The sequence below is a fragment of the Fulmarus glacialis genome, unplaced genomic scaffold (assembly GCF_000690835.1).
Source record: "Fulmarus glacialis isolate BGI_N327 unplaced genomic scaffold, ASM69083v1 scaffold4709, whole genome shotgun sequence".
Classification (NCBI taxonomy): Eukaryota; Metazoa; Chordata; class Aves; order Procellariiformes; family Procellariidae; genus Fulmarus; species Fulmarus glacialis.
Window position 1 is genome coordinate 23,254 of NW_009231266.1, and position 23,162 is coordinate 46,415.

Sequence of the window (23,162 nt, forward strand, 5' to 3'; positions counted from 1 at the left end):
TAGCTTTCTGAGAGACAGCCTTCATTTGTTTTCTACAGCCAGACACCAGGGTTCTCAGACAGTCCTTCTAGGCATCCAACTCAGACTTTCCATGACTAAGTATCTTTATAATCATGGCTGTTACTGGCCAAGTCATTTCTGGAAAACAGGAATTTGCAGGCCTAAATCCATATCTCAGTGACTTAGAAATTTCATAGCCTAAAAATCCCTGCCTAGCAATAATAATTTTCAGAGGTTACATACCATGTCACCAGGAGAAGAAAAGAGACTTGTTATCCTTCTACCAGCCCCTTAATTTTGTTATGAAACCTGTCTTGGGAGAAGGAAGAAAACCCAAACAATCCTCAAAAAAATTCTTTTATACTCTCAGGTTTTCCATTAAAATAAATCCTGACATTTTATATATAAAAAGTACTATCCCCACACTTACTGAAAAATGTTATCTAGAATGATAGCTAAAAGAAAAAAGGAAAGACCCCCCATTTAAAGGAAAATTTTAACAAAAATAGCAGAAAAGGTTTGTAATAGATGGGAAAAAAGGTCTAACTTGAACTGTGGAAAATGAAAGCAATTTTAACACTGGTAGATTTTTGCAAAATTGCGTTTCTTCTCTTTTTAAAAAAAATATTTTTAATTGCCTTTAACTCTTACTGAAGTAAATCAGATGACGCCCGCACTAAAGAAAGCATTATAACAAAAAAAAGGAAAAAAAAAAAAAAAGAAACAAAAAAAGGAGTTAGTATTAGGGTACTTCATATAGTATCTTTTAGCTACCTTTTGATAAGAAGAATATTGACATCCTGATACAGAAGATAGGATTTTAAATGGCAAGTCCATACAAATGCGTTCATTTGTCCAGCCCTGTAGCATATATTCACATCTCATTACATCCATAGGTATAGATGCACATGTTTCTGTATACTCATGCATGCATTTATGTATGCGCAGTTCTTTCTTTTTACAGATGCGCACCAACGTAGCTAAATTTTCAAGGAGTTTTACCAACCTGGGCTGTATTAAATGAGGATAAGGAAAAATGGACAAACAAACCACTTACACTGTTTTGCCAGGTCCGGGCTTGCACACAGCATGCCACTTACACCTGCTCTCTGGCCAGGGCTGAGCCCCTGAGCTGTATCTGAAATGTTTGCAGCAGCACTAATATCTACATTTGGTGATGGGAAATTGACCCTCCTTGAGAAACCTCAGCATCTTGCAGAATCAGGCCCTAAGATGGCTGAAAGTAATTTAGTCACTTGAGAAACGAGAGGACTCTGCTTCATTGCTCAGTCTCCCTTTTCCAGCTACTCCACTGCTGGAGCTGCTTTGTGCTTTATTGTTGCTCTTTGGAGTAATTTTATTCCTGGAAACGGACATGTAGGAAAGCAGAAGGAGGATTTGTATCTGTTAGTTTGGCTACAGAAAAATACACTCCTGTGGCCTTTCCCCTCCTTCCTATTCCATTCTTCATAAAGCCAATTAAGTACATTAGGACTTCAGAGATGCCTCATATGGAGGCCATTTCGGATAAGATGGCTCAAACCTGGGCAGAGGAGCCCATGCGCTCGCTTATTCCTCCCCTCCCGCCATGCCAAACAAAGCACCTTTATCTCAGGGGGGAGGGAGAAGGGGAGGGAGGAAGGAAGGAGAAAAGAGAATTGCTTTGCCAGGATTTCACTGCAAAAGATACAGCAACGTAAAGGGAACACAGCTCCTGAGTCCATCATTACACATCTCATCATGCAGAAACACTCTCAAGTAATCATGTGTCATGCAAACAGCCAGCATGAGGCAAAAGGGCTGTGTCGATCAGAGTCGAGGAAGAATGGCACCAGTACTAATTTCAATATAAATGGCTTTATAAAATTGCTTGGTTAGAGTTCTGGTTATGGGGCTGGCCTCAGATATTCCTCTTCACATACGAGTGATATCGTTCCAAGATTGCTTTCTCTTTACCGAATTCTGCTTCTCATAAAGTCTTCCAAAAGAAGTGGTGAAGAATCACCATATCCAAACTGTCATTTATTTATTCTTCCTTGACTATCCCCTCCTCCCATCAAAAAAATAACCAGCTACATACCTTTGCAATGCACTGCCTGGAAAAACAGCACCTGTTGCATGTGTAACCTCATCTGTATTTTGCTGTGTGTTATTACCTCATACTGTGATTCTTTGATTTTAATCTATGTAAAAAGGGTCACCATGCAGAAACCCCAGGATGGCTGCAAAAGGGTGTAGGGGGTGAAGAAAGATTCAGCTGCACAATTAATTATCTTGAATTAATTCTTATCAAGAGTACTGCAATAAACAAGATTTTTTTTTTTTTTTCTTAGCTGTTGGATTGATTCAACTCCTGTCAGAAAACTTAAAGTCTGACAACAAATTCTACATACTCTTCAGAAGCCCTGAGAAGACAGTACGTCACACAGACACAAGCAGGGTGTGAAAAACCTCCTTGGTAGGACTTCTCCATTTCTTACCCTTAGGATGTCTGTGACTGAAAAGAAGGTTTTTCAGTCTCACACTGAAACCATACAGCACAAGTGAAATGGGCAGGATTCGAGTCTTCAGTATTGTTCCCAATCAGGAAAGGACAGAAGACTTTAGAAAAACAGGAGAGAAGATTAATTCGAAGTAGAGTATTTGGGATCTTTTTGAACTTGTTTCCCTGACATTCTTCCTTGTAAACAGGGTGATTACATATTAACCTTTTTAGATGTGACATTAGACCTCTCTATTTAGCTTTGGAGAAGATATTCCAATTTCTACAAACAGGAAATACCAATCAATCTTTCATGCAGTTTTGGGTTTTTTTTTTTGAGTAGTTGGATTTTTTTCTTTTTTTAGAAGAACTGGCAGAAGGTGTGACTCATGTTCAAGATTAAACTATTTTTATTTTTTCTTGTCTATGTACTTTTTCTTTGCCACAGTGGCAACAGTGTTTAACCTCAGCGCGTGATAATCCTCCATATGGCATGAACAGGTATATGCTGCATTTCTAACATTTCAGACAAATATAGAGCACCTAAGTCCTAGCAGCTTCCTAAAACCCTTGGAGATTCAAGCTACTATTTTCCATGCTTCAGCTAGAGTTACGCTAGAGTATGTTTGGTCTACATGGCCAGCCTTATGAGATGGAGGTGAAAGAGGTGCACGGGAATGACATTTATTGTTGATACATATATTGTTGGAAAAGTACTGATAAGCCTAAAAGTTACAGTAAAAGGACAGGAGGTTGGGGGAAGGAGCTTAATGAGGAGTTTTATTTTTCCTTACCCCATACCAGCTTCTCAACTGGTACAAATTAATGTAACACCATTGAAATCAACAGCTATATATCAACTCATATCATTTGAGAATTTGGCCGGTTCTTTATGATTGTTGTAAATGAGCCTGTAATATAAATCAGGCATTTTGGTCTCATTCTTTCCCTCTGTCCTGTCCCAGTATCTGTAGAGCTACGTATTCAGCTACTTTACCTCTACTTTACATAGTCCAGCTCTAGTGTAAAAGTGATGAATTAAATGGCTCCAGAGAAAAACACAAATAAATGTAGGGACTTTGAAACGTCCAGGAACCCACAGCAGAAACCAGGTGTGCATGTGGATCTTATTTTGTGTAGAGTGGGATAACAGGTCTCTTGAGCTGCAGAAGTAAACTGTGACCTGTGCAGAGAATGAGGCTCTGTGATTGTTGTCAGTGTTTCCTGTGCAGGGCGGTCTTTTCCAAACGAAAAAGAAGTTAGCAAAAAATGAATGTTTAAAAAAAAATTACAAAAAGAAACACGGAAGGAAGAAAGGAATAAAGGAAGGAAGGTTAGGGGAGTAAGAGTAAGAAGAAATTGCATTGTCCATCAGATGAAATATTCCCGTTTGCACTCGCTCACTGTGTTCTGCAAGTCAATGTCAGCTTTGAAGGAGCTCTCGAGGTTTTCCGGGTATTCCTTCTCCTTTGTCTGGCTACTTCGATGTGCTTGTTTGTGCTGATAGAGGAATCTGCTCATGATGGCAATGATGCAAAAGATGATGAATATCACAACTGCTATTACACCTGAAGAGGGGTAAAAAAGGAAGGATAGAAAGAGTAAAAACCGAAACCAAAACAAAACCCCCAATTACCTCAAAAATACATCACTAATGCACAATATCTAGTGGATATGATAGATCTGTTCATTTCAGTCTGTACACAATCATCTGCCTCTATCATACCCTCCCTGGTAGTTTTTATTTCTATTTTGTCACCTTAAGCAAGACTTAAAGCAGCAAGCATTAATGTAATTGACCTTCTAATTTCAGTCAAATCCTGTTTTCACTGGAAGTAGAGTTGGGTCAGTGTGTTTGTTTTTAAAAAACTAGATCTGTATGGTCATCCAAATTCCTGATCTGTCGTGTTTTCTTCTGTGTTATCTCTGGAAACCTTGCATGAGCCTTGTACACTTTGGTTATAGCTTCTAGATATTATCAAAGGCAGCTCCCTACAGGGCATCCTATAAAATAAACAGAGATAAATTGCCTTCCAGGTTGTTAAAGGAAAATGAAAACCATACATGAAGCTATAAGGACAAGTTTCCCTAGTGTACAAATGCTTCCATATGACTTAGCGAGTTCCAGTACACCACCAGTTTGCAAAGAGAGAGCTCAAGAAATACAGGATATGCGAATACTGTGTTGAGGCTCTCATCAGAGTGGTAGTTAGCCGGGTCTTAGATCACAGAATCACACGGAATCAGAGAATGATTGAGGTTGGAAGGGACCTCTGGAGGTCATCTGGTCCAACTCCCCGGCTCAAGCAGGCAGATAGACAGACTTTGGTTATATTTTAGAAGACTCAGGTTCTTGATGATCCATAATACCTTTTTTTGGGTAACATCCAACATCATGTGCCACCACGATTGGCTTCATGCATAACACAGGTGCCTATCTACGTAGCTTAATACAGATATGTGCTAATAAATACAGCAAACACTAGACCTGCATTAGATTACAAAAAACTTGAACTGGATTTTATGGGGCCCAGATTTAAAGTACCCTAGATGCTTGCCTTGACAGAACTATTTTTCAATTGTAATCTTTAAAAATGAAGTTACCTCCAATCACAGCTGAATCGCTTCTGACTGCATTGGTGAGAGGCTCTCTTTCATCTGTCTTCCCAAAAGGATCTGCAGTTGGTTAAAAAAAACAGGACTTATTTTCTATATCAACTATATTAATTTTCTCTGTGGCTTAGACAGAAGCATCCTCTTACCCTCATAAATTCTAATCTGTTTTCAAAAGATGTGATTTGGGGGATTGGAGAATCAAACCAGAAAGCTCTCTGAAAAAGCGAGCTTGCAGGACAATTTTCTTCTACATCTTCAGAAGCAAAATCTGTTAAGGGTATATTTAAAAGGAAACAGAAAGGCTCACACTAACATCTGAAAGTGTTGTCTCAGTTTAGTGGTAGAAAAATCAGAGAGACTTTTGAACTAAATAGCCCATTGGGAGCTTTTCTCAGTCAGAGCTTTTTTTTTTTCTTTTTTTTTTTTTTTTTTTTTTTTGATACCTAAGAAACAATATCAGAAAGGAGCAAAAGGAAAGGAAGGCTAGACAGATTTACACCTGACCTACATTTGTAGATGCAGATATACAAGTCAAATTCAATCCCATATAGAGAAGCAGAGTCCCTGCTTGGGACAGCTTCTTGGAAGGGATGTTTTTCTCTCCATTGCAGAAAGGCAGTGGTCAAATTGGATTCAAAACAGAGAGGGGTCAGAAATGAATTCCTATATTAAAGGCTCCTTGATGTTGGAGCTCTCTTGTACCCTATCTATAAATGACTACTATTGAAACACTGGGCCAAACAGTCTACATGCTGGCAGTTTCAAATTCAGATCCAAACCTGAGAGGTCAAGCCCTCCCCAAAGTCAGTGGAGTTACGGCAGTGTACCTACTTTAGTCCTGCATGTTTCAGAAGATGTGTTTTCTACTGCTAGCTGAATCCAGCTTTTCTGCACCTTCACATTTTTTTTTTCCTTTCAGCTCACCCTTTCCTTTGACGAGATTCCTATCTGTGTTTCTCTCCTTTACAAGCCTCCAGGCTATCACACAGAGGATGTACGTGGGAGTTACAGATGACTGTCTCTGCTATATATTATACTGCTTTGCCAAACTGATCTTTCCGATGCAAAAGGTGGAAGCCTAACTGAGAAATTTGGTGTTGCAAGGTTTATTGTAATTGAACATCCTTGCCTTAGTAGCTGACTCAGCCATATTTTGGTATCTCATTGCCCAAGAAGACGTTTCTCATTGAAATAAGCAACAATTTCATATTTGTGTATCAGAAAGTGCTGAGTTTGTAATGATGGTGGCTTTGGGCTATTTAGGTTCTTAAAGGGGGCACTTTTTCTTTATTCTTTATATCACTGATACCAGCCCCAAAGATGTGCAGAAGGCATCAGCCTCAAAGAGGCTTTCATGTTTTAAAAGATGCAATTCTACTACTAGTTTTAGGGGTGCAAGGATTTCTCATCAAACACATCCACACTGAAAAGTCAGGGTTCCCCGTATCTGCAGTTCGTTGACTGAGCTACAGGCACAAAAGGGATTTCTGGGGACAACTGAACACTTCCAGTACACCCATTATCAACGTGAATGGTAACTGCCAATGACAGATTTGGACACTCAGATTGAGACCTATTTACAAGAGGCCCCTTGCTTGGATATTGGGTGCCTGTAGTGATGTTGCCAAGAAACAAATAGTCATGGCAATGCTTAATCTCATTTACTACATTTGTTGGACTGGAATGGGGATAAAAATTGTTGTTTTACACATAAATACAGAGCATCATATCAAAGGTTAGGTTGGAAAGGAAATCTGGAGGTTATTTAGCCTAAGCTCAAAGCAAGGCCAAATTAAAAGTTAGACCAAGGTTGCTCATAATTTTGTACATCATGGGTAGGTTAATCTCCTTTATTTTTCAGTGTCTCAGAGGTAGTTATATAAACCAAAACTAGTAATTTAGGCTTTTTTTATTTAGTCAAACAGAGGAATAGAACCTACAGATAGTTTATACCCTAAGATAGCTGTCAAAGATGGACAGTGTGATTCGCCTATTTCTTTCCACAAACTAGAATAGAGGAGTAATCATTATTTTAGATTCAACTTATTCATTTAACTTTCAGATACTGGATGTTTGGTAAGATATTTTCTACCCCAGCCTTCAGCTGGCACCAGTGAAATCAGTTACAATAAAAATTCACATCTGTTGAACATCAGTCCTCCTGTACTAGAGAAAAATCTCCAGCTGGTATCTGGTGCATGGTATTGGTCAAATAGAATCATGAAAGACTATTAACTATATGTGAAAAAAGCATGAAATTAAATTTCTACCTTAAAAATTATATAAGACATCATTCATGCCTAAAATATTGTGTAAGATCTGACACTGTATGCTATTAAAGCTCCACTATTTTTTGATGACTGTTACCAGAATTTAAGCACTGAGAGGAAACCAGAACAAATGTTGGAGATCAGTTTCAGAATAGAGGCCAACAGTCATAGGCCTTAAGAATTATGTTTTGCCTGAGAAATAAAATCAGGACACAAGGAGAGGAGGGTTTGTTACAGCGGAGCAGATGGCATGTGACAGTAGAACCATCTCCAGTGGGAATACAATAAACTCTGAAGCCAAGGAAAAGCAATACTGTGTCTCATATGACACCTTAACAGGATATCCTCTTCCTTTCAAATAAAACTGATGACATTGCAGTGAGAATCACTGAGGTTGGAAGCATCGCTGAGGTTGGAAGGCCCCTCTGGAAATCATCTAGTCCAAACCCCTACTCAAATCAGGTACTATTACAGCAAGCTTCTCAGTGCTGTATCCATTTGGGTTTTGAATATATCCAAGGATGAAGACTTCACAACCTCTCTGGGCCTCCTGCCACCTTTGCTAGATTTCCTGTTCATTGGGATGGACCATTCTTAATCTTGGAGGAGGTGATCCTTGAACCAGCTCTCCTGGATACCTTTTCTCACCAGGGCTGTATCCCATGGGATTCTTCCAAGCAGGTCCATGACCAGGTCAAAGATTGTTCTCCTGAAGTCTGGGGTCACAGTCATGCTTTCTGTTATTTTTCCTTCCTCTCAGGATCCTGAACTCCACCATCTCATAGTTGTACAGCCAAAGCTATCCTGGCACATGCCTGGCCAGTTCCTCCTTGTTTGGAAATATCAGGTCCAGCACAACTAGTACAATGAGACAGGGGCTTGCACTGTTTAAGCTGCCTTTCAGAAGCAAAATTTTTCTGTGTAGTTTCTGACTTATGAAAGTCTGGCATTTTTTACTTTAAGTGCATGAAGACCTGCTCTTCAGCTGGAGTAGACAGAAAGCTCAAGACTCCACCATTCGCACAGCTGAATCTGCTCTGGCATTTACAGTATTTTAACATTAAAAAAAAAAAAGCATACTAAAAGTCTATTATCTCTATGCCATCACTGTAGAGTTCAGAATACCAAAACCTCTACATGTGACTCAGCAAGGAAGAAGTAGTGTATTAGAAAATTGACACAGACATGTACAGTCAACTTTGAAGTTCTATTTTTCTTCTCAGACACTCAATAATGAGAACTTGGGAACTGATTAATTGACATATGAGCAGTACATTTGAAAGTTAATCCTTAACTCTGTCTTCTTTTTATTTCTTAAAATGTGTCCTTTCCATGTATAAATGTAATTCTCAAGTACATCTATACAAAGTATAATTTGCTACAAATTGGAATTTTTTTTAAACAAGAATCTACCGCCCAGTGCTCTTACCATAGCATATAAAGACATGAAGTCTTCAGAACTAACTTGTTCTAAAGATCTTATTCAGGCTTTAATCAAATCCAGTGTGAATAGTGAGGCAGTAGTGTCAGTTAATTCATCATATTGAGGGGAAATCATATTTTAAAGCACAGAGTGGCAAAGACAGGGATGAGCTTTTGTAATAGTTCTGCATTTCTGATGTAACAGTGCTTAACCTTGACAATAGAGTGCAACTGATTGTAAGCTTTAAATATTTAAGACCAAAGGTGCTACACTCTGCTCTGTGTTCTGTCCTGCAGTTCTGAGCCTCAGGTTTTACTGCTTTCTAAACTCTTTAGAAAAATTAGATCACCGAGATGACAGGTCACAGGTCAAGGAGTTCATATTTTCAGTATCATTGCCCATTCGGTACCTTCTGTGCATCAGAGCAGATACCTTAGACAACTCTGGGCAGTGAGAAGAAGGTTGGGGGGTGGGGAGAAACACACGCACACTGGCAGCCGCTCTCCACAGAGTAATCAGCAGCCTTTTTCCCTATGCAGAATGCTAATAGCGTCGTTTGTTTTCTGCTGAATATCTTAGGCAGAAGCTGCAGGAAATGGGGATTTGATGCACGTACAAATGTCAAAGGAATCATATTATGATCTAAAACAGAGTTTTATCAGTTATCGGAAAAGAAAAAAATGGTTTCATAGGTCAAGGGGCAAAAAATAGCCCTTAATTTGTACCCTTTTCTGGTCATTAAGAATTCTGCCACATCCAGTGGTGACTAAAACAGCAACTTGATTGCCCCTGTTCCTGGTGACAACAGTTCCAGCTGCTCTGAGTTTCCGTCTCTGCATACAAATTCACATATGCAAAATACTTAAGGTTCCCAGAGGACAGTTTCAGGATTGCAAAAGATAAACGAACTGTTGGGATCACCTTACTGGTACTGCTCAAGTAGTTCTCCTTCTCTTTAGCCTGAGAGAATAAAGTACAAACATTCAATAGAAGTCACGCACATGTGTGGAGGGGTTCGTACAAGGAGGTTTTGTTCGTTTCTGCTAGGGTGGGAACAAATTTGACTTGTTTGTTGTATGACTCCTATTGCTTCGTCACTACTGGGATATGGAATCTGTGTAACATTTACATTCTCCTTTGAGATCTGCAGTACTGGAGCTATCTAGAGTGGACAGGAATGGCAAATCAGGTGCATAACCATACTTCCAATGTTCTTTCCACTATGGCTTTGGGACTTTTTTGTTTGTTCTAGGCATGCTTTAGGCAATCCAGGAACTTAGTCTGAAAATTTTGGTTTAGTACGATGACTTTTAAAGGGGCCTTGGCTAATCCTAATGCCCATACTCAACACTCCTAATTCTGAGAGAAAGGGCAACTTCCCAGTTCCAATATTTACACTATCACAATTGCATTACAGCAAAAAGGAAGGAAACCTCACTCTAAAGTATCCTTTAAATTCCCCATTCCCCTCTTGGCAGGGCATACCTGATGAGGAATATATTGTGGTTACTGTGTTCACATCAGCTTCCATTATGGACGCACAGGTGGATTCAGTCAAGGAGCCCTTGACAGTCACAGGAGCAACGCTGGGATGGCGTAAGGCAGCTTTCAGGGGAGCAATGTGGTTATACTGAACAGAGGATAGGCAGCCGGTGAAACCATAGGCATTTGCCTTTGAGACTTCAGGGTCCAGTGACAAACTATCTGCAGTACAACAGAAAAACACTCTGGGAATTATCTGGTTTAGGAAGGCATTAAAAAAAATGAATCCTTTTTTGCCTTTATCCACCCCTTTTACTTCTCTTCATCCAATCTCAACTGTTCAGTTCTCCTCCCTGGCCTGACCCATGAGGTTCCCATCCCCAGTCCTTCCTCTACAACGCTACTTACATTGAATCAAGTTGGCTTGGACATAAAAGCCTACATTGTGCTTTTTTTCTCATCCATTTTCTCTATTGTCTGGACAATATCTAACACATCATAGGTGCTAACCATGGCAATAATAATAATAATAATAAACAGTAAAAATAACAATACTGAATATCACAGGATCCTGGGGATGATATTCTTTAACTTTTTTTGCATCTGTTAACAACAGCGCTTTCACAGGTTCAGACCATATCTTCAAGGCATTCTACCTCCTCCGCTCTTAATGAAGGAACCTGCTCTCTATTGTTTATTATACAATGCTTCATGTGACCTAATATTGAATGGCTTGCTAATATAGGCTTCACCCTTCTTCAAGAGTTTATTTTTCAGCTTGCTTTTCTGATGCACCTAATCATGTTACTACATTTTTATAATCAGAGTTCTTGGAATCCTCCTACTTATGAGACAGGCTCTCACTCTGCTAGCCCCATTCCAATAATAATAAAAAAACCACAAACCTATACCTTTTTTTATCTAAATCAAAACCAAACCCAATATCTCTATGCTCTTTTCCAGCCTGAAGAGGAGATAGCACAATTAATTTATCTGTTGGCCTGTGTGTGTTCATTTAAATTTCACAAAGAGAAAGCCAATTCAAAGGTAAGTGTTTTTTATTTAGTTCCAAATGTTTTAATACCAAAGATTGTCTGGGAAAGTCAGTGAAGGACAGTGATGCCATCTTCTCTTTCCTCCAAGCTCTCACTTATTTACTTTCCAGAAATTGAAATTCATACTGCTCAGAGGTCTGTAACATGATGCGCCTTATATCTAGGTCAATCAATCAATCAAACAAACAAACAAAAAACCCACACAACTGTACACATATAGAGTATCAAAACTTATTCAAAATCTTAAAAAAAAACTTCTAGCGTTGAAAGTTTTGGAAACAATTCTAATGACATTGGAAAATAAGGATTCTCAGCTTTTCAAGTTTATTTTCAAAGCTTGAAAGAGTAAGATGGTAAACATTAAAATAAGGTCCAATTTTTCCACTATCATTCAAATACAATGATTTTACAAGGATTTAGGAAAAAAGTAGACCTCCTCTTATAACTGGCATTGCTACCTGAATTACATAAACTTCTTTTGCATATAAGAAAATACAAAGAAAACTCAAAACTAGCCCAAATCACACATTATTTTGGTGCTCAAGATCTGTGACTGTTATGTCATGCAGTCTAGAGGGAATTAGCAGAGAAAGATTTCTAATTATGTTTGAATGTCTTCATGGAAGTATAATGTGGAAGAGTTTGGCTGCTTCTCAGCAAAGCAAGGTACGGTGTGAGCTTGCTCTCCAAGGGGTCTTACAGGAGAGATGCTTAATCTGCAGAGCTGTCATGGGGACAGCCTCTGGGCTGTGAGTAACTGCAGGAAAGAGAGATAGGAAGGGAAACAGTGAGGCTTTGCCACTGGAAAAACTTTAGCTTTACAGAGGTTCACATTTGCTCTTCTCAAAACGTGTAGGAATTGGCTGCATTCAGGTTTTTAATGAGATTTCGGCAGAGGTGTGATAAAACAGACAAAGAATTGTTTCCAAGTTTCTGCAAGAAGGCTTATATAACACTATAAGACTGATTTACAGTATTTGCTGTCTTTGTTGAATTCATAAAACCCTTTGTAAACATTCCTACTCTCAGCCTTTCCTGTTTTCTTAGCTCTGACACAAAAGGTGGATTTGTTGGTATCTTTTAGACATCAGGCAATCTAAATTGCTCTGTTCTGCCCCAATGGGCAAAAGGTAAAGCCTAAGAAATAATTAATTCTTTTTTCATGGTACAGTAGTTTGAAAAGTCCAAGATACAGTACTTTTGAAGGCTTTTTTAAAAAAATCAAATTAAGAGCCAATTCCAGGAGTCTGTCAAAGTAAGCTTTGCATGAAAAAGAACTGGGAGATTTGTTGTTGAAAGGCTTTGAAATTTGAAAAAAAGAAATCGGAGAACAAACCTAAACCAACCCCAGAATCCTCTGGTAAAAATCCCACGTGCACAGATACAGTTTGTTTTATTATTCGGCTTTAGGTGCATGCCTTATGTCTTTTGGAAAGTGGGGCTTTCACTGTTCTCAAGAAGAAACCTGCACAACTTGGATGTGAACGACTTGTGTTGCCCTCTGAATTCTTGAGTGGATACTGTAAATCTGTGATTATGACATGGTTACCTCTGTGAAAGGCTTATTAAAGGCCACTCTGTCACTTGAAGTCTTTAAATCATGATAAAATGTTTTTCCAAAAGATATTTTCACTACATGACACAGTGCTCAGTAAGAGAAGCAACTCGGTGAAGTTCCAAGGTCTGTGTTGAAGCAAGGTCATACGAAACGTCAGTGGCCTTCCTCTGACCTGGTTACGCTGCGAATCTTTCCATGCATTTGACTGGCCTGGAAAATCACACTTGAATTGCTGCTGATGGCTTGGTTTGATCTTTCGACATTTCAGCATTGCGTTTCTGTTCTCGGTACAGGAGACCGAGTTACTTTTGATGATTTCTACATGGGGGGTGAGAAGGCAATCTTTTTCAGCTTTTGAGTAATTTAACTGTTCATTCCCCACAACTTAAGCTTACCCGTATTTTTAGGAAGTAATTTTTAAGCTTTGTCTGCTGAATTGTGTATAAGTTTGTCTGGCTTCTTGCTGGGTCCTCCAGCTGCTCCCTGGAAGCTGTCTGTAATGTCACAGCTCAGTAAGTTTTGTGTCGGTTTTGCTTTCCTGTTTTCCATGTATTAAGTCTAAAATGTAGCCGTATTTTTTAAACTTTATTGATTGTATCAACATAATTTATCTGCTGATTCATTCCTATTCACCAAAACAGACATCCTGTTCCACTTCTGTTTCTTGTGCATCTCTGCCATATACAACATACTTGTTTCAAGATCTTAAATAAATAAAGCAATTTCAAGTCTTAATATCTCATAATAGGGAATTACTTTTCATCATAAATAGAGTTCTGCTGGAATTCTCTAGGACTAGGCATTAGGCTGCTCAGCAATGTATCAGTAAATCGATATAGTAAACAGTAACTAATATGACACGTAACTGGAATAAAAGAGAAATCAGAAGTGTTATTTGTGTACACGGAGAGTGGCTCAAAAGACCTTCTTTCTAAAGATATCACTGTGGAAAATAGGACCATAAACGCATCCAATATCTTTTTGTTCTTTCTTTATAAATCCATTTCACGTCACGCAGAAACTTAAATCTGAGCCCAAAGTTTACTTGTCTGCTCACTTACATCCAGGAAGTTCCATCATGGATTTCCTTAATCAAAATTTATTTTTAATGTCAGTGAGAGCAGACATAGCGTGTTTTAAATGTCTATGCCCTAATTAATTAATTAATTAAAGTGAATCGCTGGTAGAAGCACAAAGGGTAATTTACTCTCTATGTTGAAGCACTGGTTGGCCTTTTTTTGAGTCTGAGAAATAGGAAGATGATTTTTGTGGGAGTTAAAAAGTGTTAAAATCACCTCATTTTGCCAAGGTGCTGAAGAGCACTGGCAAGATTACTTCTTGGACACTGTCACTAGATTTGAGCCCATGACCTTGAAGGAAAGGACTTTTGTAGTCTCCGTGCTGCACCTGTCTTAGAAGAGTTGACTAGCAGGTACTGTGTAGTTAGGTCAAAAAATGTGCTGCTATGTCCTTCAACAACCTCAGTAAACATTGATGATACTAATAATTAATTTAGAAAGGGCAGAAAGCATATCCTGGTGTGAGCCTGCCACAGAAGCAGTCGAGTGAACAACAGAGAAATTTTTCCTTGTTAGAACCATTGAGCTCAACCTGTTTGGCTCTTGCCTAAGAAAAGGATGAGTTTGAACAGGAGACAGGCTCCAGGCATTCAATGCGCCTCCAAGACACTTCTGGAAATGCAAAGGACAGCAAGAGCAAAGTAAAGGTACTTTTTCTCACAAGTTTTCCCAGGAATGAGCAGAAGGCGCCAGGATTTGCTTGCTGGCAATCGAACATTTAGTGCCAAGTGAAACATTTGAGAATTTTTGTTTCATTAGGCTTAGCGAAGATAATTTCAGCCATGCATTTAGTATGTTTTCTTAAAGACAGTTTGTCATAAAAAATGAAGCACTGCTTGGAGCTGCAATGTGAAATTTGTTACACGTCACAGTTTTTGACATTTGAATCCTAATCTGTCACAACATAGCCAGCTCCATGTGATTTTGCACGGGCTCAAAATATAATCTAAAAAGAATAAAATATGCAAGAAGATGGAGAGACGATGTGCAAAAGAATACATGCTTTTCTCAGGAGCAGATGGCTAATATCAACTCAAGTAGAAAGAATTCAGACTAAAAATAAAATTTCTGGATAGAAGTAGATGACCTTGGACATTTATTTAGGCAGTATTATCATCAAGAAAACGGGGATTTAAGGATGGTGTTATGATCATATGGTAAATTATATTGCTGGGGAAAAAGTCTGAATAGATTTGGTCTCTTTTTGATAGAGACGTGATGGCATTATTGGCTTAGACCTTGGATTGCTTGAAGTTCCTGGGGTAGCCAAACTTTCCGTATTTTAACTGCTGCCATCTTGGTCCCAAATACCTCTCCTCTTTTATCCTAAGTAGTCATTACCATTTTCCTTAATGCTTTACAAGGCTACTAGGAAGAAAAACAATTACTTTTAAAAGTGCCCTATAACGCACCCAAGATTTTTTTTCCAGGGTATGGTCCTTCTAAGAAATAGGTATTTAGGGCAAGAAGAGTCTGCAGTAAAGAAAAGAGCTTTGCAGTGACCAGAAGAGTCCAGCCAATATCTCTTGCAGCCATTCCTGTATTGTTTAGAATGCTAGAACACAATATTCCGAGACTGCAACTTTAAATTTCTCAAGCAAATTGTGATCTTGTGAGCTTGAAAAAGGGAATGACTTTCCACCAAAAAATGGACTTAAGTCTTTTCCATAGAAACTCTGTAAAAGGAGATGCTTCTTTAGGGAAGATTTTGTATCTCGGAGTTAATGCCAACTTACCCCTTCTGATTTAATTATCCCATTATCATCTCCCCCAATACGATATCACTCTTGGATGAATTGCTCTGTGATCACTTCAGTGTATAGATTCCATTTTCTTCTTGTGAACTTTTAATAAGAAAAGCTATTGTAGAAATCATGAGAATTGTACTGCACCTACATAATGATTTTAATAAAATTACGTTCTAGATAAACTTTCTTCTACGTACACTTTATATCAAAGCTGAATGATTCAGTGGAAAGAATCCTACAACTTGAGTGTGTTGTAGCTTAGGCTTTTAGAGATAAAAGATATCATGTGCTAGACTACACAGTTCTTTACACTGCCAGTGTGGGAAGGTCTGCTAATTCATCACTTTGAAGACACAAGTAAATTAGGTCAACGTTAACAGGTGCTAAAGAAATCTTTGCAACCTTTTTCTTCAGAATACTTTTGAATCCCTTTCAATGCTACCTTTTTACTCTGGTATCACTACACAGCTAGTACATTAAATTGCTCAGAAGCAAATATGCAGACAATGAGATTCACTTCTCTGCATCAGTGATTATTTTTCCAGGGACTATAATGGTGAAAGATTTAGACATGTTGGGGCACAGTAAGAAGTTTTCAAAGATTCATTAAGGTCAGCCCCAAAACAAATAAATGATATTTTCTATTAGGATAGCACCTTTTTCTAGACAAGACCTAAACATATGTGAATATGCCTCTGAGATCAGAGAATTAAGGAATAATTTAAGTTGAAAGACACCTCTGAAGGTCATGCAGTTCAATCCCTTGTTCAAAGCGGAGCCAGCTTCACAGTTAGGTCAGACTGCCGATGGAGCTCTTGTGGTTAAATACAGCAGTATGATCTCTGCAAGGAGTACTTAAAGTAAATGAACTGGGACTCTGGTTAAGATTTCACTGAGGCTTTGCCATAAACTGTATGACCCACTTGGGGCCTGAATCCAGTACTCACTAAAGTCCATGGAAAACTCCCATTGATACTGATGAGCTTTGGATAGGTCCTTTTGTGTCTTGCCTCTATATTTGTGAAGTAAAAATGACAACAAACTACAGGATAATAATATTTTTCTATTGCTGTTGGATACTGTGAGGATGAATTCAACAAATGTCTGTTGGCTACTTGAATGCTGCTCCTTTTTACTCCCTTGTCTTCAAAGCTACATTTATATTTAGATTGATCTTTCTAAGGCAGCTATATGACCCCATTACTGTGGATCTGAACAGCTCACAGCCTTTAATGTTTTTATCCTCCTAGCACCCCTTTGATGTAGGGATGTTCTATTATCCATGCTTTACTGATAGAGAACAGAGATAGTATAGCTCAGACTGGTTCCAGTGGGAATAAAATACCTGCTTACCTTTATATCTGCACATAAATGGCTTGCCCAAGGTCATTCAAGCAGTCTGTGGCAGAGTGAGTGTCCCTATGTTTTGAATTCCAGGTGAGCCTCCTCTGCCTTAAACGGAGGGTTTTTTCCTGGAATTCAGAGCTGGGTGTAGGGCAGCCATTGGAAAATATAGCTCTTGAAAAGCGGAAAAAAATATCAGAGTTTAAGTAGCTTTTGACTAAAGGAAGTGTAATGGGGTTGGGGACGGGGTAGGAGCGGGGGAAGCACTATTATTTAAAAAGTGGTCATTGTATAAAAGTGCACTTTTCAAAAGTTCCAGCTGTGCTAAAATGGTTATCGCAAGAAAATCTGGTGAGGAAGAGGTTTCAAGCTTTTATGATGTCCTGCTGGAAGCTCTCTTTGAGATTTCTCAGCCAGTGGGAAATGAATGGTGGAGTCAAGAAAGAAGGTAGTATAATCATCTGATTAAGCAGCCAGGATCAGACTGTTAGAGCAGGCAAATGAGCAGTGGTGTGACAGGAAAGAGGAAGAGAGACAAATTTCCAGAAGAGTATAGCACGGATATGTAGGACACATAGAACAGAGGTTTTTTATATGGTTCTATTTCAGTGGACACTTAAAAGTTCCTAATGAATGCCTTTAGGTACCTAAATCTCAGTGGCATCTAAAACAAACCCTACAGGAAGTCTAGGTCTACTTCGAAGCATCACATGTCTCTGGAAGTTTATGCTTTGCTGAGGGGATGAACAATGACAAGGAAGAACTTGGAGGATATTGGTTTAGGTCACAAGTATTCACCTTCTGGTGAGCCATCATTAAAAGAAGCTATAGTTGGCATTTTACCCATATAATAACATAAATGATGAATGGACGTATTTATGTAAGTTCTACATTCCTAAAATGTCAAGGTCCAGCTCTCCTTTTGATACAACAAGGCAATACTTTTGACTTTGTAGCAGCAGGGATTTTTTTTTTTTTTTTTTTTCCTTCCCCCCCGGCATGGAACAGTGTGCAACCTGAGTAAGTTTGGAGATGATACAAACCTGGGAAGAGCATTTGGTAGACCAGATGGTTGTGCCACCATTCAGAGGGACATTGACAAGCTGTTGAAACGGGAAAACAGGAACCTCATGAAGTTCAACAAAGGAAATGTGAAGATCTGCACTTGGGTTAGGAGTAACCCCATCCACCAACACTGGTTGGGGCTGACCAGCTGGAAAGCAGCTTTGCAGAGAAAGACATGGAGGTCCTTGTGGACAGCAAGCTGACCATGAGCCAGAAATGTGCGCTTGCAGCAAAGGCAGCCAACTGCATCTTGGCATCCAGGGTTTCCTTGGGAAGAGCATTGCCAGAAGGTGATCCTTCCCCCACGCTCTGCGTGAGTGTAACGCCACTGGAATGCTGGGTCCTGTTCTGGGCTCCCCAGTGGAAGAAAGACATGGACTTACTGGAGTGAGTCCAGTGAAGGGCTGCAAAGATGATTAAGGCACTGGAGCATCTCTCATATAAGGAGAGGCTTGATAGAGCTGGGACTGTTCATCCTGGAGAGGAGAAGACTCGGGGGGATTTGTGATTCTGTGAGGGCACAAGGATTCTACTCAGCACACCTACAGCTGTGGGATAAAACCTGGAAAATGAAACCCTGACATAGAAGAAAAAGTTTGTATAAATTCACTTAACATATGAAGAAACCAGAATGAGGATTAGGCTGGAATTAAAGTGACTTGCTAGGATGCATTGTGTGGTTCCTGGTACAGCAATAAGATTTCCCATCATCTAGATGGCCAAGTTTATGGCTTTACTGTCATTACAGAATATGAACTATTGCTATTATTATTACTATTACTAAACCAAAATCCCAACAAATTTTGGGGAAGGAGAGAAATAACAGAAGGATGTATCCGTTAGAAGCTGACTGGAGACAAGTCTGTGGTGTTCAGTGGAACTGAATGCCAGACCTCTGGAGATACATCTGGGTTTTTTGGCTTTGCAACAACCTTGTACTTGTAAAGTTAATCATATTTTTGTGACTAAATCTAGTTTCTCTCCATGATGTTGAGCTGCAGCTTGTCAGCGTGCTGGCTACATGTTTGAAGGTCTTTGTGCTATGTTCCATCTTGCTGGTTAGAAAAGCCTTAGTTTATCGATTTGGTATCTATAGCTGGAGCTTTAGGTAGAAGTCATGACGAGCAATGCTCTTTTAGATTTTCAGCACTACAGCTGACTGTTGACAAAATGAGATTTTTAGCTTAGCTCTGACGTGTGCTGAAAAGTGTCACGTCCCCAAACCTGTCCACAAAGGCTTGGAAGATTGCTGCATTCTGAACAAACATTAGATATAATTAAGGGGAAAATCAGTTCCTGCCCTTAATCCACTTAGTAAAACATGATGCAGAATGCACTAATGTCATTACATACAATTATATTGCACAAGTAGATGCTAGAGGATGTCTATAGTTTCTGTCTAGCTACCAGTCCCGCAGGCCTTGGGTGTTATTAATAAAACATATAAAATTGTAATAGTGAAACAGATGTCAGGCTTGATATGAAGGTCCAACTGTAACAAAGGACTAACATGTCTATAACCAAGGAAGCATTTAGAATCTCACTGGGAACAAATAAGACTCTCATATAAAGTAATATAACATACTTGACAACAAGATAGAGAAGTTTTGCTTTCCAAATTTCAGGCAGAGTTTTCCTGTCCTTGTAATGGCTTTGTAGTATGGAGGGTTAAAGATCAAGAAGGTCCACGCACAGACCATGCAGAATTGTGGCCTCAGTGCTATATGTAATATAAATATTCCTTGCAGAATTCAAATGGAAAAGGACTGGGAGTGAAAAAAGGGTAGAGAGGATGAAGGCTCCCAGTGCTGCTGTTCCTAATGTTAGTAAACAGAGATGGCTTGAGAGGAGCAAGCTGTAGTCAGCAAAATGATATCATTAGGCTAAGATGCCACCCTGTGCAGCCCACACAGGCAGTATGAATCACTTTACTGGAGGAAGCAATGGGAGGAATTAATATTGCTATCAGTGCAAACAAGTAAAGCTGCCAAATTTTTGCATTGACGAGATATACAAATAGGAGTACTGGAATGTTCAGGCCAAGTCTTACAGCTAAACCAGCCAAATGAAACCCCAATCCTATTAAAAACCCAACACACAGCACAGGTTAACTCCAGCGCTATAACAACTGATGAATCAGGAATATTTTTAGTAGAACCTACCTGTGACCTTGCCCAAAGTGAGTGATTTGATGGCCTTAAAATCAATCTCAGAAAAGTTGTGTTTGAGTTTGAGAACTTGATCAACCTGGAAGAGGTCAATAAAATTAGTTCATTACAACAGCATGTAAACACCCCTAGATCTTTCTGTACTGCAAACTTCTGGGAACGCTCTCAGCTGCAAATCAGTTAATTCTGCCCCCAAGCATGATTCAGTTTCTAAAGATAGCAAAGCGAACGTGCTTTGATTTTAGCATAAGAAGCTGAAAGGTACACCAGAATAGTCATATAAAGGGCTTTGAAGAAACTTCCCCTGCAGAAAAGCTTAAAATGTTTGACACTGAAATCCCCCTGCTTCCCAAAATCCATGTCTAGTCACTTCAGAATACACTCAAAGGAGGCCTCTCTAGAAATATATTGTGAAAAATTAGTTCTGCATAGAAGAAAACCACAGTGCAGCAGACGATAGAAGACTGGTACTTGAGGAAAACCCTGGCTTTTAGCATAAGCCTCCTTCCTAGATAATCAGGCCTACCCACTCTAGTTGTGTGCTAACTGTGTTATCATTTTACCACCCAGACACGGAAACTGTAGAGGAAAGAAAAACTGTGGCACTCCCTGTGTTTCTGTCTCTTTCTCATTCTATTCCTTAACACACGGCTTCTCTGTAAACTCTGCCACCCTTCCCTGTTAAATGGCTGCCACCCAGACCTAGCCATTTTGATTTGTAATATGAACTGCTATAATTAGTCTCAGAAGGAAAGCAGAAGGAGCAGTAAGATGGTCCTTTTCTCCCTGCCTTGGAAAAATGGGTGATGCAGGGCAGCAAGGCAGAGGAAGGTTCTCGTCTCTCTAAGGAGCATGGCTTGCTTCTAGCAAAGGGACAGGGCATTGTCATGCACATGGTGGCTGTACCCTGTGTCCCCTCAGCTTTTCCTTTTCTGTGAGAGGACAAGGCAGCTGGGGTCACATTCTCCCATTCATCCCTAAATGAAATTACATTCCCAGGTGCTCATTCTTCAGCTGTTTTTCTCCCTTTGGCAGCTTTTTCATCATCCATACTGTGTGCTTCCTCTGGGACTACAGGTCACACAGACATCTCTAAGACCCAGAACAATGGTCCAGATGAACTTCTGGCCAAAGGTGTTTCCTAATTCACAGAGACAAGGGAAGGATCACTCAATGGAAAACACCACGGTTGGGCACTCTTCAAAGCAGGGTCTGGATGGAGCTTTGGTCTAGCCTACAGGGCTGTTCTGCTGCTGGACCCGTTCTGGTTGCACCAGATCAATGTGAAACCTTTGCCTCCTGCTGGCGATCAGGCACTGAATTCAGTGGGTCTGTTTGTGACATGAAGTATTATTTAACACTCAACATAAGCCATGGCATACCTGAATAACAAGCTCTCTGCCTTCTCTGTTAATCTTCACATGGTGCAGCTCTCGGTTGGCAAAATTTCCAGAGTCAATGGTGAAAATGAGGAGCCCATCCTTACTCAACTTGTATCGGACCTGTAAGCTTCCTTAAAAGCAGAGCAAAATTTTATGTATAAAACCTGTGTCAATAATGAGATACTGTTCAATACCTTTACACAACATATAACTCATTTTCTATTTATTACAGTGGAGTCACAAGGTTAAAAAGTCAAGAAAGAGGTTGAAGAGAAATGAAAGAGTTCAAACTGTAATGAAAAGTCTGGAAAAAAAAATGCACTGGAAGAGTTTTCCTTCCTACTAGTTAACAAATGGCTACGGAGAAACATAACTTAATTGAGTAACTAAGTATATCAAAGGAGAGTGTGTCTGTCTGCAGGTCAGACATTTAGCACTGCCACAAAAGCTGATCTACATTAGTCTATTAAGGATCGCTTCCACCAGAGGGCATGCAGGTCTTGCACTGTTCTAGTAAACTAATATTGGTGGATTTTACTGTTCCTTTTCATCAAGATGTAACAGATAATGCAGAAGACAGTGACAACTGTGAGAATTATAACTTAATTTCAAGCATTTAAAGGCTTATATGCAATACAAGAAGAGATACATTGTAAATGATTATACAGAAAAGATATTTTTAACTTTGGTGTTCTAAAGTATTTGAAGAAATAAATATAATTCATACAAAAATGAATGCCAAACATGCCTTTCAGTCTTTATATCAAAAAAAGCATTGTGACTTCTGATAAATAACACTACTATAACAAATCAAAATGCACAAGAAAACAAGGAATCCAATATGTGCTCACACAGAGTCAAGGTCTTTTCTGCTCCTCACCCCACCCCACCAGCGAGTAGGCTGGGAGTGCACAAGGAGTTGGGAGGGGACACAGCCAGGACAGCTGACCCCAATTGACCAAAGGGATATTCCATACCATATGACATCATGCTCAGTATATAAGGCTGGCGGAAGAAGGAGGAGGGGGGGTACATTCGGAGGGATGGAGTTTGTCTTCCCAAGTAACCGTTACGTGATGTGCTGGAGCCCTGCTTTCCTGGAGATGCTGAACACCTGCCTGCCGATGGGAAGCAGTGAATGCATTCCTTGTTTTGCTTTGCTTGGGTACGTGGCTTTTGCTTTACCTATTAAACTGTCTTTATCTCAACCCACGAGTTTTCTCACTTTTACCCTTCCGATTCTCGCCCTCATCCCATTGTGGGGGGAGTGAGAGAGCGGCTGTGTGGGGCTTAGTTGCCGGCTGGGGTTAAACCACGACAATATATACACACATATATATAATTTGAAAGGAAAAGAACCTGTTCTGATAAAATCCTTTCAAGACTACTTTTCTGGGAATTAAGTAGCAAGGAGAAAAAAATTCTCTGAACTTTTGAAGCTCTTTTTATGCATCAGCAACGAAAATACATGGAACAACAGTGGTACCATA

General features: G+C 39.5%; 1 protein-coding gene across 1 annotated transcript in view; it reads right to left on the reverse strand.

Annotated features, from left to right (window-relative positions):
• Positions 1-2,845: 2,845 nt before the first annotated feature.
• CNTNAP5 (contactin associated protein-like 5) overlaps positions 2,846-23,162 on the reverse strand; it is a gene marked incomplete at its 5' end in the record, with an annotated part of 86,095 nt that continues 65,778 nt past the window's right edge. The window contains 5 exons of the mRNA XM_009584488.1: positions 2,846-4,050; positions 5,087-5,158; positions 10,277-10,495; positions 20,285-20,369; positions 21,673-21,803. Of these exons, the coding sequence (XP_009582783.1) occupies positions 3,854-4,050; positions 5,087-5,158; positions 10,277-10,495; positions 20,285-20,369; positions 21,673-21,803 (704 nt within the window). The remainder of the gene's footprint in view (positions 4,051-5,086; positions 5,159-10,276; positions 10,496-20,284; positions 20,370-21,672; positions 21,804-23,162) is intronic.